Genomic DNA, 13771 nt, shown 5'->3' on the forward strand with positions numbered 1-13771 from the left:
AGTCCTTTCAGAACGGGATGGGGTTCAAAATTCAAAGTTCAAAGTTCAATCATGGTTCTGTGATGCCTCTGCTTGATCAATCCCGCTCACTTACGAAATACTTATAGAAGAATGAACTTGTAGGTACTGTAGCCGTGGTACTTGAATATGGATCCGAAGAGCTGATCGAAAATGTCTCTCCAATTTCTAGCGCTGGTGTTGTTCACTCATTCAACTCACTCATATGTCTCATATCTCGCTCGTTGGTCTCATTCATTCTGTTCATTGGTCTCATCCATTCTGCTCGCTCGACAGGTCCTGTTTCAATTTCCTCATCAGGAGGGAGCAAAAGAGTTAGGAAAAAGACTAAAGATATTATCAAAAAATACCACGTCCTCGGATTTAAAGGACGAAGTAATCCTACGCAGCGGCACAATCACGCTGCTCTGACAAGTGAATGCCTGAAACAAGGAGTTCTTATATTACGATTTAAAGAGCTCCACCTGGTTCAACGTATGCGTAATGACGTAAAACATTGCTCGGCCATTGCTCGGTATGTGTTACATCACACCAGGGTAATTCTTGGACACATCCTAAAACTCGGCGGAGTTATCAGTTGAGAGCCACCACAACATGCACTTCATCTTTTGTTGTGTACGTCATTGAGTGTCCGTGTGGATTAATCTATGTAGGCTGTACTAGCCGGGCTATTAGAGTGAGGTTAATTGAACACCGCAGTTGCCTTAAGACTGAAAAAACAACGGCTCCTACGGTGGCTCACAGTTTGAAATATCATCACACCTTTGCTCAACTCAGGTGGTGCGTGTTGGAACAAATTCCCACTACCTACAAGGGAGATAGACAAAATCATTTATTGCTGAGGGAAAATTTCTGGATTTTTACGTTACAAGCATTCTCTCCTTTTGGTATGAATGAAAACGTTGACAAATGTTTTACATAATTGCTGTGTTTTTTCTTTTTTCTTTCTTTTTTATTTCTTACAATATTACTGACATTGTTTGTTTTACGTCATTACGCATACGTTGAACCAGGTGGAGCTCTTTAAATCGTAATATAAGAACTCCTTGTTTCAGGCATTCACTTGTCAGAGCAGCGTGATTGTGCCGCTGCGTAGGATTACTTCATCCTTTAAATCCGAGGACGTGGTATTTTTTGATAATATCTTTAGTCTTTTTCCTAACTCTTTTGCTCCCTCCTGATGAGGAAATTGAAACAGGACCTGTCGAGCGAGCAGAATGGATGAGACCAATGAACAGAATGAATGAGACCAACGAGCGAGATATATGAGACATATGAGTGAGTTGAATGAGTGAACAACACCAGCGCTAGAAATTGGAGAGACATTTTCGATCAGCTCTTCGGATCCATATTCAAGTACCACGGCTACAGTACCTACAAGTTCATTCTTCTATAAGTATTTCGTAAGTGAGCGGGATTGATCAAGCAGAGGCATCACAGAACCATGATTGAACTTTGAACTTTGAATTTTGAACCCCATCCCGTTCTGAAAGGACTGAGCTAAGTACTTTTTGATTTTTATTGGTTTCCACTTTGCATCACGTCTTTCAGACTTTTCATTGACAGACACTTTGAATTTTCGATACACAGATTGAGGACATTGTATATTTTCACGTACTTATTTTAGAAAGTTTTTTGATTGGGAGTCACTACAATCATATATTATTTTTTTGCATTACAATTTTTTCATTTTATCATTCTCATTTTGGTGTTTTTGTATTTGAGGTTTCAGGGAGATATTCTTTTTCATGATATTTTCTTCAGAAGTCCACGCTTGGGGATGAATGTTTTCATTTAATTTTTGATACGTTTCAAAAGAATAAAATGATGTACTGGGCACGGTTTATCTAGATTTATTTCTAAGTGCATGTCACTGCATAAGCATTGCCCGGGGCCATTGGTTGAAACGAGAGCGTACGGCCCGTACTGATTGTTTCTTTTGATCCGTTTGATTGATCATCATCTTTTCATTTTTCCATTTATAGTTTGTCAAGGTTTATATATATATTAGCAGTATCATCCCCAGGGACATTCACTGAAGATAATATCATTTATAATACCAATCATTTATTAGTTGTATTTTCATATAATTTGGTATTTATTTACATTTTGGTATAGCTTTTGAGGCCTTTTTTGGTATACAACTATAACCTGCCATTCAGTGCACAACTTCTCTCTGTATAAATTGAATGGCAAAATGTCAGGAACACTCCCAACAGTTAACACAGAGGCTGTACAATTACCAAGCTTTAATTCTGGTCATTAACCTGTGGTAATTGCAAAATCTTACCATTTTAGTGATCGGTGCTTACAGTGTTACTAGAAAATGTCAGTGTGACAGAATTTGTCACCGTCTCCGTGGATAACCATCCCCATGCCATTCTTTAAAGAAGAGAAGGAAGAATCAGACTACGAATGGACACAGCCATTAAATCTTAAGCCTTGCATTCAAGAATGATGGTGTAGAAGGACTGAGGTTGAAACAGACACTAAAGAATAATAACGGATGGTTTACTGCGGATATCTGCGGGGACGTATTACCAAAATGGTAATACGTGCTGGAAATGTGGTGGTTTTTTTTTTCTTTTTTCAGTACAACTGCATATAGCAGATCTTTGCAACTTTTAACTCTGGATCACTTTTTGCATTATGACACAACCTTTTAGATTTACGAAATGTATTCAGTATATTGGCACATACTGTAATGTATCAAGTTCTGTAATGATGGAAAAAGGGGAAAACAATAATAGGAAATCAGTTACTGTGGGCCTTCGTTACATGAACAGTCATTATACCAATAAACATGTGAAATATAAAACTACCATTAATACTAAGACCCAAAAGAAAGGTAGAAGAACACAAAATACTATATTTTGTCTCCCTTCCCAGCTCATTCTATCATCCCCCCACTCCCACTTGTAGGTCTAGTATCTGTTCTTCCCGGGTCACTTTCTCATCCCCCCTTCCTGGACCCTACCCCCAAAGGCGCCCTAACTTACCGAAGAAGCAGCAGCCAGTCAGTGCTGAAAACAGGCTGCTCGCAGCCAGCCCCATAAGAGGAAAGGGCCTGCCGAGGCTGGCCATGAGTAGCCTGTTTTCAGCGCTGCCTCTGTTGACCAGCTTCAGGGGAAAGACAGACAGACAGACAGGGGGGCAGTTGCGGTTCAGGACCGCTGCCACTTCGAGGACATTACTTTTTTTTTTTTTTGCCAAAGGTCCATCAAGTCCAGTATTCTGTTTCCAACAGTGGCCAATCCAGGTTCCAAGCACCTAGTTAGATCCCAAGTAGCAAAACAGATTCTATGTTGCTTATCCTAGGAATAAGCAGTGGATTTCCCCAAGCCATCTCAATAATGGCCTATGGACTTCTCTTATAGGAAATTATCCAAACTTTTTAAAAAATCCCGTTAAGCTGATTTTACCACATTCTCTGGCAACGAATTCCAGAATTTAATTACACGTTGCGTGAAGAAATATTTTCTCCGTTTTTTAAAAATCTACTATTTTGTAGCTTCATCGCATGTCCCCTAGTCCTAGTATTTTTGGAAAGAGTGAACAAGCAATTCACATCTACCCCTTCCACTTCACTCATTATTTTATAGACCTCTTATCATATCACCCCTGACCTCTCTCTTCTCCAAGCTGAAAAGTCCTAGCCACTTTCCTCATGGGGAAGTTGCCCCATCCCTTTTATCATTTTTGTCACCCTTCTCTGTACCTTGCTTGAATAGTTTAATCGGGGTTCTACTGTACATGTGTGGGTGACTACAGTACAAGTGAACTGTAAAGAAATGGTAGGATACCCAGTATAAAGAGTGTTGTGGGCCAACTGAGATGAACTTAAAACGAACGTAAGTGGCTAAAAGAAGCCAATGCTCTTTAATAAAATTAGTCACTTTTTTATGGTGGTGGTGGTGGGGAACTTACAAGTTTTAATACTGTGGGGGTCATACTGAAATTAATGAGCAACAATTTTCTAAAAAGAAGAATTTATTAGTGTGGGAAAAACAAGTGCATCATCTTAATGTACAGACTTTACACTACACATTGAGGTATTGTGACATCATTAGCTTCTATCACGTGACCACAGGCAGTAGATACAAAATGGCCAGCACTGATGTTTTGTTAACGTGCTGTCATTAAATGCCTTGTTAAAGAGAAAATCCCTGCTGGAGAATTTCTGCAAGGACTTCAGCGTGCATATGGAGATGTGTGCATGGGCGCTAGCAGTGTTAGGAGATAGGTGAAACAGTTCAAAGATGGAAATCAGCCTCATAGCGGTCGCCCTTGCACTGCCTGCAATGAACGCAACAAGGAAATTGTTGATGACATCATTAAAGAAGATGGACGTGTCGCTGTTAATGAAATCGCAGCAAAACTTGGAATATGACACAGTGCAGTACAGGTAATGAGTGAAAGCTTAAGTTATTTACAAGTTTGTGCCAGCTGTGTCCCATGTTTTTTGGCCGGAAACCACAAAGTTCAGAAAAAAACCATCTCTCAAGATCCTCTTCAGAGATACCAAAATGAAGGAAATGATTTTCCGCACCCTGCCTATCGTTCCGACCACCATCATTCTGTGAAGGAACACTTCGAGATGGTGGAGAACGCACAAAAAGCAGTGCGTCTGTGTCTTCAGGCAGCTGGAACGGAGTTCTACCGCAAGGGAATTTTCAAGCTTGCAGAACGATGGGAAAAATGTGTGCAGAGAAATGGTGACTGTTGAAAAGTGAAGAAAAGTCTGTACATTAAGATGATGTACTTGGTTTTCCCTACATTAATAAATTCTGATTTTTTAAAAATTGTTGCTCATTAATTTCAGTATGACCCTCGTACTATGGTATTTTGCACTAACTGAAATCAACCGAGCTGACAACAAGGAAGGCCTTGGTAAGAGTTACAGTAGTCCAGACATGACTATTAACTGAAGGGCTTATTTCCAAAACCTTCTAAGTCCATTAAAAAAAACAACCCAAAACTGTTGTAACTTCACTGGAAATGTCCAGTTAGCTCTTTTGTAACCCGCCTTGAACTGCAAGGTAAAGGCGGAATAGAAGTCCCTAATGTAATGTAATGTAATAATTAATAGTTGCACTGGACAGCAGGTTTTGGAAATAAGCCCTTTAATTATAAGTCATATACAGCAATCTTACAGAAATCAGAACAATTTATAAGACAGACACAAATACAGTAATTATTGTGTTTCCCCCAAAATAAGACCTACCCCGAAAATAAGCCCTAGCATGATTTTCAGGGAAGGTCTTAATATAAGCCCTACCCCCAAAAATAAGCCGTAGTCGCCAGCAGCAGAAGCGTTCCCCCCCCACTGACCCTTCCATTTCTCCCACCGATCCGAACCCCAACCGTGAGACCGAAATACAGTACCTTATAATAAACCACATCGTCAGCAGCACAAGCCATCATTGCGGCTTTCTCACGCCTGGGCGTTCCTCTGCCGCATTGCTGATGATGTCATCAGCAACACGGCAGAGGAACGCCCGGGCGTGAGAAAGCCGCGATAGGGCCTGTGCTGCGATGATGCGGTTTGTTATAAAGGTACTGTATTTCGGTCTCGCGGTCGGGGTTTGGATGGGTGGGAGAGATGAAAGGGTCAGTGGGGGGATGGGAGGGATATAGGCTGCAAGGGTTCTGCTGCACAAGGGGATGGGAGGGATAGAAAGATACTGCACAAGGGGATGGGTGAGAGGGGAGGAAAGATGCTGCACATGTGAGGGAGAGAAAGGAAATAGGAAGAATTGGGGTGGAGGAGAGGAAGGGAGAGAATCATTGTACATGAAAAAAATAAGACCTCCCAGAAAATAAGACCTAGTGCCTTTTTGGGGCCCAAAATTAATATGACAGTGTCTTATTTTCGGGGAAACACAGTAGTAAAACACAGCATTATACCAGCAGGCTCTGCCATGGGATCAGCCTTTGTCAATTGCTTGCCTGTTTGTTGAATATGTTGCTGGCCATCTAGAACAGGGGTTGTTGTTTTTTTTTTGTTTTTTGGGGGGTTAGTGTTTCATAAAAAAATTAAAGGTGTTTGTTTAATGCAAAATTTTCTGTTTAGATTTTAAACTTGATTTTGGATGTTTAATTGTAATCCAATTTGGACAAATACATTTGTAGATTAGTGCACTTCAAAACTTATATAAACAAATAAAACAAAACCTTTTAACATCAACTGAAGGCACACTGAAAAAGATAATGTGACACAAACAGGCAATTAAGTAAGCCATCCAGGGACAGGAAAATATCTACCTGAATGTCACACTCTAAATTTGAAATGAGCTTATTACTTTAGAAAGAACTAAAAACTAAATGGTTCTTTTACTAAAATGAAACTCAAAACTGCAGTTTTTTCACATCAGTTGCAAAAATGAACACAGAGTAACCATAAAACCTCTGTGGTTACTGCTGGGGGCATGACAATTTCAAATAAGCATTTATTGTATGTTAATTAATTGATAACATAGGTGGTGCATCTAGAAGTAATCCAAGGGAGTGTTAAGTAATCTACTTCTCTCAAGGTAACACTGTGTGTTAATTCAAAGCACAGTCCATGCATGTTCCCACTCTATGCAGTTCATTCAAGCCTTAACTGCTTAAAAACACTTTTGAAACAGTCCTCTATAGAGCTCAGACATCAGCATTGTCTGGAACAATAATGTTTTTGCTTGTTTTGATCACAGTTAAATTTTTTTTAAAAGAATGTGCCAGTAGATATTTACATAACAAAGTAAGAGGATCATAACTGAGTAATAGTATGTTTTAAGTCAGCTGTTCCGCAGTACCTCTTCACCACAAAACAAAATGAATACACCTTAGAAGAAAGCTACTTATCCTCGTGTATTGAAACCCCAAGATCAAGAATAGTGGACAAGAACTGAAATCTAGGCCCATAAAAGCAAACTAGGAAAGCCCTTTTCCAAAGTCACCACAGCCCATGGAAAAGCTCTTCAGAATGTACGGCTTGTCCCAGCACTTGCCGAGGAGAAGCCCTCCTGCCTGCCCCTTTCCCCCACCCCATCCCGGGGCCGAGCGGCAGCCCCGGCGCTTGCTTAGTCATTGCGATTCCCACCTAAGAGCCCGCGATCCTGCAGGCAGACGCAGAACATTAGACGTCACTCGGATTCCCAGAAACTCCTAATGCCTCAGCCCCGGCGCGCACCGTTCCTTCCAGAGCACGGACAAGCCGCCGAGCCCGGGACCAGCCGCGCGCCGAGGGCCAGCTCTCGGCGGCGAGCCCCGGTCCCCCCCACGCCCGGCGGCAACCCCAGTCCTTGTCCGCTCCAGCTGCGGGGCATAAGCAACCCAAGAGTCGGCGTTTCAAAAAAAACAAAACAAAAAAAAATGGTTATGCTAAATACAAAAGCAGTTACCTTCCGCCACGTCTTCGTCGATGGCACCTTTAACTTGGGAAAAGCACCACTGAAAGTCATTCCCTCCACCGACTCCTACAAGGAAGCAGAGAGAGGGGGGGGGGGGAGAGCTCATGAAGCACCGGTTCCAGGAAAAGTCCCCATCTCCTCCCCCACTAGGCCGGAGCAGAGCGGGGCCAGGCCTCCCCGGCCACTCCGGCCGGCCAAAGTTCGGGTCTCACCTGCCATGGCTGTCAGTCGGGCCTGACCAGAGGCTCGCGAACTCCTGGCCGTTTTTGCAGCTCCTTTCAGCACGAAATCCCGCAAGATCTGGTGCAGCAATTCAAAGAGAGGAAGAACCGGGCAATCAGAGCCGCTGAGGCTGTTCGTGATTTTTTTTTTTCAAAATGGCGCACATTGCCAGTCGACATGATTCGATGACGTCATTTAATAGACACCCTTCGGAGAAGCGCTCGCTTCCTGATGGAGCCCTGAGAGAGAGAAAAAGAGACTCCCTTAAACACACGCGCATGTGAGAGGGCGGGGGCGCGCGCACAGTGGCAGACAGGCAAAGGCTGATTTCGCGCGCCTAGAATAACGCGGTGCGGCGAAGTGAAAACTTACGCGTAGCCGCTGTACCTCCCGAATGTTAGCAGTGCGGTAGCTTTAGGATATTTTAAAGGTGGGGCAGTCGAGGAACATTGGTCACCCTTAAAAGTATAGTCTGTCAAGTTCTGGAAGCTGGGTAGCTTTTTCTTTTCAAGTATAAGGTGGGAAATAAAAAGTTAGGGGGATTCCTCATTGCTCTCTCCTTATTTGCTATCTCACATGCACATGATCGCAGACTCGGACACTCCCATTACACTGTATACCGTTGCGGGTAAGAGCACTGAATCAAGCTTAAAGTACCACACAAAAATGTGACTCTTCTGAGGTATATTATCTTGCTATGACCACGCCCCACTCCGCTGTAAGGTAGAGGAGACCTTGCCGAGAAAGAAAATGCAAGCACTACTTCCCAGTTATTTATATAAAACGGATAAAACATTTTTTTTTAAATGAAAGCACTACGTCTGAAAACACCATTAGATAGGTCATGTTAATCTGAATTTAATCTTTTCCCAAAATAAGTTCTCTTGTTGCCCTAATGCTCTCTTTCCTGCCTCTCCTATCACACTGCTTAAATAAGGTATTTCAAATACGCATCTATTATGTATATAATTTTTTTTTGACCAAGCTGTGCTCCCACCTTTTACAAAGGCTCACACTATACCTTCCAAACCCTTAACTATTTTGAAGTACCAGATATTGAAAGAAATGTAAAATACCAATGCCAAAACTTTCTTTTCCCAAAATAAATGAATATTGGATTTTAGATTTATAAACCACCTTATCACTCAAAGTGGTGAAAATTTTTTTTAAAGTTTGATAAAATTGTGTAATAAACATAAAACAAATCAACATAGAAATACAATAGTACAAAATACAGACTGTCCTGACTATACAGCAAATTAGAAGTGGAAAAAGAAAGCATCTCACAACAGCCTAATCACCCAAACAGCTATGTTTTCAGGGTTGTTGGTTTTGTTTTGGTTTTAAGCTAAACCATATAATCCTGGAAGACTGCCAAGGGGTTCAGATCTTTAGGCTATCCCTAATGAATATGCATGATGGAGATATGCATACATACAATGGAGGTAGTAGGCAAGCAAATCTCATACATATTCATTAGAAATATCCTGAAAAACTAAGGGTTCCTTTTACAAAGCCACACTAGGGCCTTAATGTGTGGAATAGCGTGCGCTAAATTGCCACATGTGCTAGCAGCTACCGCCTCCTTTGGAGCAGGCGGTAGATTTCTGGATAGCGCACACTAATCTGGTGCGTGCGTTAAAACCGCTAGCGCAGCTTTGTAAAAGGAGCCCTAAGATGTTGGCAGACTTCAAGGATTGGTGTGAATCCCAAGGCTGTACAGCTTAAATTCTGTCTAATTCATCTGACAACTTATTTCCTAAAGAAGGAAACATAAAAATAGCCTCTCATCTTATTTTTACGTTTTACATCTCTTTCACCATAGGTACCGACAACAATATTGCTTGACTCAAAGATAATACATACTCTACTTCAGTTGAATCTTAAACTGAATCCAGGCTTTAACATAGTGTATTGCAAACTGTGTGCCTTCTAAGATTTCAGGTGTGCCGCAAGATGCTGGGGAGGAGGAGAGGCACCAGGACTGGCTGACTGCCTACAGGATGTGCCTCTCACGGCGAGAGGCACATCCTGTAGACAATCAGCTGCCACCAGCGCCTCTCCTCTCTGTGCTTCCCTTCTGGCACCTCCGCTGGTGGCTTAGGGCCCGTCCGGAGGGCCTTGGTGCATGATGATGACATCACACATCCACGCACTTCCAGATGTCTCGAGCCACAGCCACAATGGTTAGTATGCTGCGGTTCAACAAAGTTTGTGAGACACTGCTTTAACAGGTAATAGTCTTTATAGTTGTTGCAGGATCCCAATGCAACAACCATAGGGATCTTGAAGACTACCTCCGGAAACCAAAAGCTATTTCTGCTGCCAAATTTTGGACCATTTGTAGTCAGCTTATCAGCCTCCCTGGGGGGATAATTTATGGATGAATTCAATAATCTATATGCAGTATAAGAATGCTAGAGCAGGGGTACAGGGTCATGTATTTGATGTACTGCCTTTCTGTGGTACACCAAAGTGGTTTATTTTTATTATATGCAGGTACTTTCTCTGTCCCTATTGGGCTCAATCTAAGGGCCTCTTTTATCAAGCTGCGCTAGAGGTTTTTAGCACAAGCTGGCGTGGCAAATGCTCTAATGCTTATAGAATTCCTATATGCGTTGGAGAATTTACCTCATCTGCCCACGCTAAAAACCTCTACTACAGCTTGATAAAGGAGTTTTTGTATCTAGGGCTCAAATCCAGGAAAGAGTGTAACTGCTGAACTATAAATAATTTAAGTAAAGGTTGCCCTCGCTAAAAGATTTTAAGGATAGTGTAGAGTCAAAACATCACTTTAAGAGTTTAACTTCCTTGATAGGCACTGTGGGCCAGATTCTATAAACGGTGCATGGTGGCGCCAGTATTGTAGGTGCCGCTTGGCATGACTATCAATCACTAGGCATCCTGGAGGTAGGCACCAATATATTAGGCCAGGCTTTACCGGGACTAATTTACCAGCACCTAACTCGGGTGCCTAGGATTGCTTACATCTATTCTCTGCCCCTAACCATACCTACTTTTCATGTGAGTGTAAGATGCCTAGCAACACCTAAGTCAACCATGTCTGTTCTTCACCCCTAACCATGCCTAAGGAATTACGAACCTATTTAATTTTTTAAAATTAATTATTCAATTTACTTCAATGGTGCGGTCAATTACCATACCATTTAAGCTAATTGATTTAGGTTAGGTGTGGATTTTAGGTAGGTGTTGCTAAGCGGCCTCAATTATAATGCCTACTGGCACCTAACTAGGGCACCATTTAAGAGAATCAGGCCCTATATTCCCTAGATCCAAGTTAACTAATTCAAGGGAATCCAGTCCTAGACATAGCCCGCAAATACTAAATACTCCTTCATGGATGACATCCAACTATACCTATTGCTAGGAGAAACCCGTGACATCCAGGTCGTAAATGAAACGACCAGGTCCCAATTTGTATTAGCCTCATTCTGCTGTCCTGCTGTCACATACACAAACGCACATGCCAATTTGCCAAGGGATATATATCTCCTTTATTTAGAGTACTGCAACATATATATAGCATTTTACATGGATCAGTTTTCTCAGCATATGACTAGGAAAGACCATATTTGGTAACAGGATACATAAAAGCAACTAGAAAAAGGTAGCAAACATAAAGGGGGGGGGGTAACTATGGCATATAATACTGTCCTGTCTAAGGTCTAGCAATGCTTCTTTTGCAACAAATGTTTCTTATTAAAACAAGTTAACTACAGAACAAAATGGGGACACAGAGCTCAGAACACAAAAAAAGGCCTTGTGGTTTGTTTGTTTTTTTCTAGGCAAAATGATAAATTGGCAGTTCCTGTTACACAAGCAGGAATAGAAAAACTTACAAAGAATATATGCCCCTTCAATCCCCTCTTACGTCATGAAAATGACATCATAAGTGCACAGCATGAGCTTGAAGGGAGAGATATTCCAGATATGTCCTATGATATATATTTTAATAAGAAGGTGTTTAACCCCTCTTGGGACACCAAGAGCAGCAATATAGACATGGGGTTCAAAGCTTCCGGGAAGGTCGGGGGTCTGTGGTAGGGACCGGTAGGTACTAGCCAGGGCTGCAGTAGAGTGATGAATAGCAGAGTTGACTATATCATGGAATCACAGGAATCAGGCAAGGCAGGCAGCCAGCCAAGAGTGAAAGAGTCAACAGGGAGGCCATGCCAGGTTCGGAGAGGAACATGAGCCAGTGTGGTGATGCGGTCCACATGTTCCTCGAGCATGTACCATCATTATCAAGGTCAAGGCAGCAGTTAGAGAGGTGGAACTTGCTACAGACGCCACCTTCCGTAGCCAGCAAGTAATCTAGAGACAGGCGATTCTGGTACATGGCAGTTCAGAAGTTCAAGAACAGCCTTCAAGTGAAGTATTCAGTTGAGCAGGTAGATTGGGGTCCGACAACCCCAGGAGCCACCTTTGGCCCACATAGCAGGTCCATAAGCAGCAATGATCCGTTCAGCAGGCCAGTTATCACCCCATTTTTCCAATCTGTATGGGGTGGAGAGTGCTAACCGCTTTTTGGCGACCCCTAGTGTCAAACACAGGGGCTCCCAGGCGTTCGCCGTCGTCCAGCATTAGCAGAAAGGAGATGGGAAGGATCCAAGTATACATGTACCAGTCCGGTGAGCAGGCAGCCAAGGGTAAGCAAACAGGCCACAGAGCCAATATCAACCATCAGGAGCTGGCCATCGGGAATAGGAAGTTCCATGGAGCAGGTACAGAAGAGGAGGTCCTGGTAAATTGAAGATGCAATAATGGAAGTCCGCAAGGCCCACAGTGGAAGTCGTGGGGCTGACGTGAAAGAGAGGTTCTGTGAAGGCAGGTCTAGCATATCCAGCTGTGTTCATGGCCACTGTTCTCCCATACCGGTCCAACCACAGACAAAACAATTGCTGACATTATGAGTCTAGTCTATAGATTCAAAAAACTGTCCTAATTGTGACAGGAAAAACAAAATCTATTTTCATATGTGCAGAAAAACGGGGGAAACATAATAGAAAATAGCACATGAGACACATTCCCATAAAGGACAGGCTCCTCCATGAGTGAAGGTGTCCTCTTAGGGGCATTGCTTGAAAGGCATTAAGCTATAGAACACAGTTCTTCAACCGCCGGTCCGCAAAAAAATCTTGCCGGTCCGTGAAGGATTCGGGTCCCCGCCGCAATGAAAGGTGCCAGCATCAGCTGACTTGCAACTTCCTGTTGCCTTCGCTGTGCCGGGACTCCTGCTGCGTATGCTTCCTGCCCTGTCTCTGCACCTCCAGACCAGCAGCGGCAGCTCTATGTGCTTTTAACTTCGGCACAGAGCTGCCCCTAATCAATAGTTTAGCGCGGTTTCATGAGGCAGCCTCGGGGCCTTTGCTAGGCTGGCCCGCTTCGATGATGCGATGTGGGCCGGCCTAGCAAAGGCCCCGAGGCTGCCTCATGAAACCGCGCTAAACTACTGATTAGGGGCAGCTCTTTGCCGAAGTTAAAAGCGCACAGCTGCCGCTTGCCTAAAGACTCTTGGGCCGCTGAAGGAGGGCAAAGAGCAGCTGTCCTGGAGGTCTCCCTTTTTTCCACCTTTTTTTTTTTTCTTCAAACGGCAACGGGCCCCAGCATCGACATCAAGTAAGTTGCAAGGAACAGTGGAGCGTTTCTGCTCGGCCAAAGCTTCCCATCTGACATGAGCCACCCTCAGGGGAAAGAAAGTGACCCGCAACGGTGAGGGGAAGGGGGGCAGATGATGGAAGTTGGGGGGAGAGAGAGAAGGGGAAGATGATGGAATGGAGGAGATGAGAGAGAGAGAAGGGGACAGATGATGGAAATGAGAAGAAGGGAGAGAGAGCAGAAGGCAGATGGATGTCAGTTGAGAGGGGAGAGCAGATGCTGAATGGAAGTGGGGAAAGAACACATACTGGATGGAAGGAGGAGATAAATAAAGGGGGAAAAAATAGTAAGATAATGGAGGGGTGAGGTAAAGGGGTGACAAGCTGTGAGTAGACACAGTGAAAAGAGGGAAACAGGACTAAATAGTAAGAAAGAATTTAATTTAGATGGAGGCAGAAAATAGAGAAGTAAGACCAGAGAAGAAAAGGGAAGAGTGCAGAGAACGATATCAGATCTGA

The 13771-nt window shown here is 43.1% G+C and overlaps 1 protein-coding gene across 6 annotated transcripts in view; it reads right to left on the reverse strand.

Annotated features, from left to right (window-relative positions):
- Window positions 1-8202, reverse strand: part of PPP2R2D (protein phosphatase 2 regulatory subunit Bdelta) — a 150033-nt gene extending 141831 nt beyond the window's left edge. For 3 of the 6 annotated variants that reach the window (XM_033942624.1, XM_033942625.1, XM_033942627.1), the window contains exons 1-3: window positions 8007-8202; window positions 7625-7873; window positions 7404-7478 (exon numbers count right to left, since the gene is read on the reverse strand). In XM_033942624.1, the coding sequence (XP_033798515.1) occupies window positions 7404-7463 (60 nt within the window). In that variant the 5' untranslated portion in view covers window positions 7464-7478; window positions 7625-7873; window positions 8007-8202. Of the gene's footprint in view, window positions 1-2308; window positions 2327-7403; window positions 7479-7624; window positions 7874-8006 lie in introns of those variants that run through there. The other 3 variants (XM_033942629.1, XM_033942628.1, XM_033942626.1) reach the window with 2 other exon arrangements.
- Between the last annotated feature and the right edge of the window lie 5569 nt (window positions 8203-13771).

The sequence above is a fragment of the Geotrypetes seraphini genome, chromosome 4 (assembly GCF_902459505.1).
Source record: "Geotrypetes seraphini chromosome 4, aGeoSer1.1, whole genome shotgun sequence".
Lineage (NCBI taxonomy): Eukaryota > Metazoa > Chordata > Amphibia > Gymnophiona > Dermophiidae > Geotrypetes > Geotrypetes seraphini.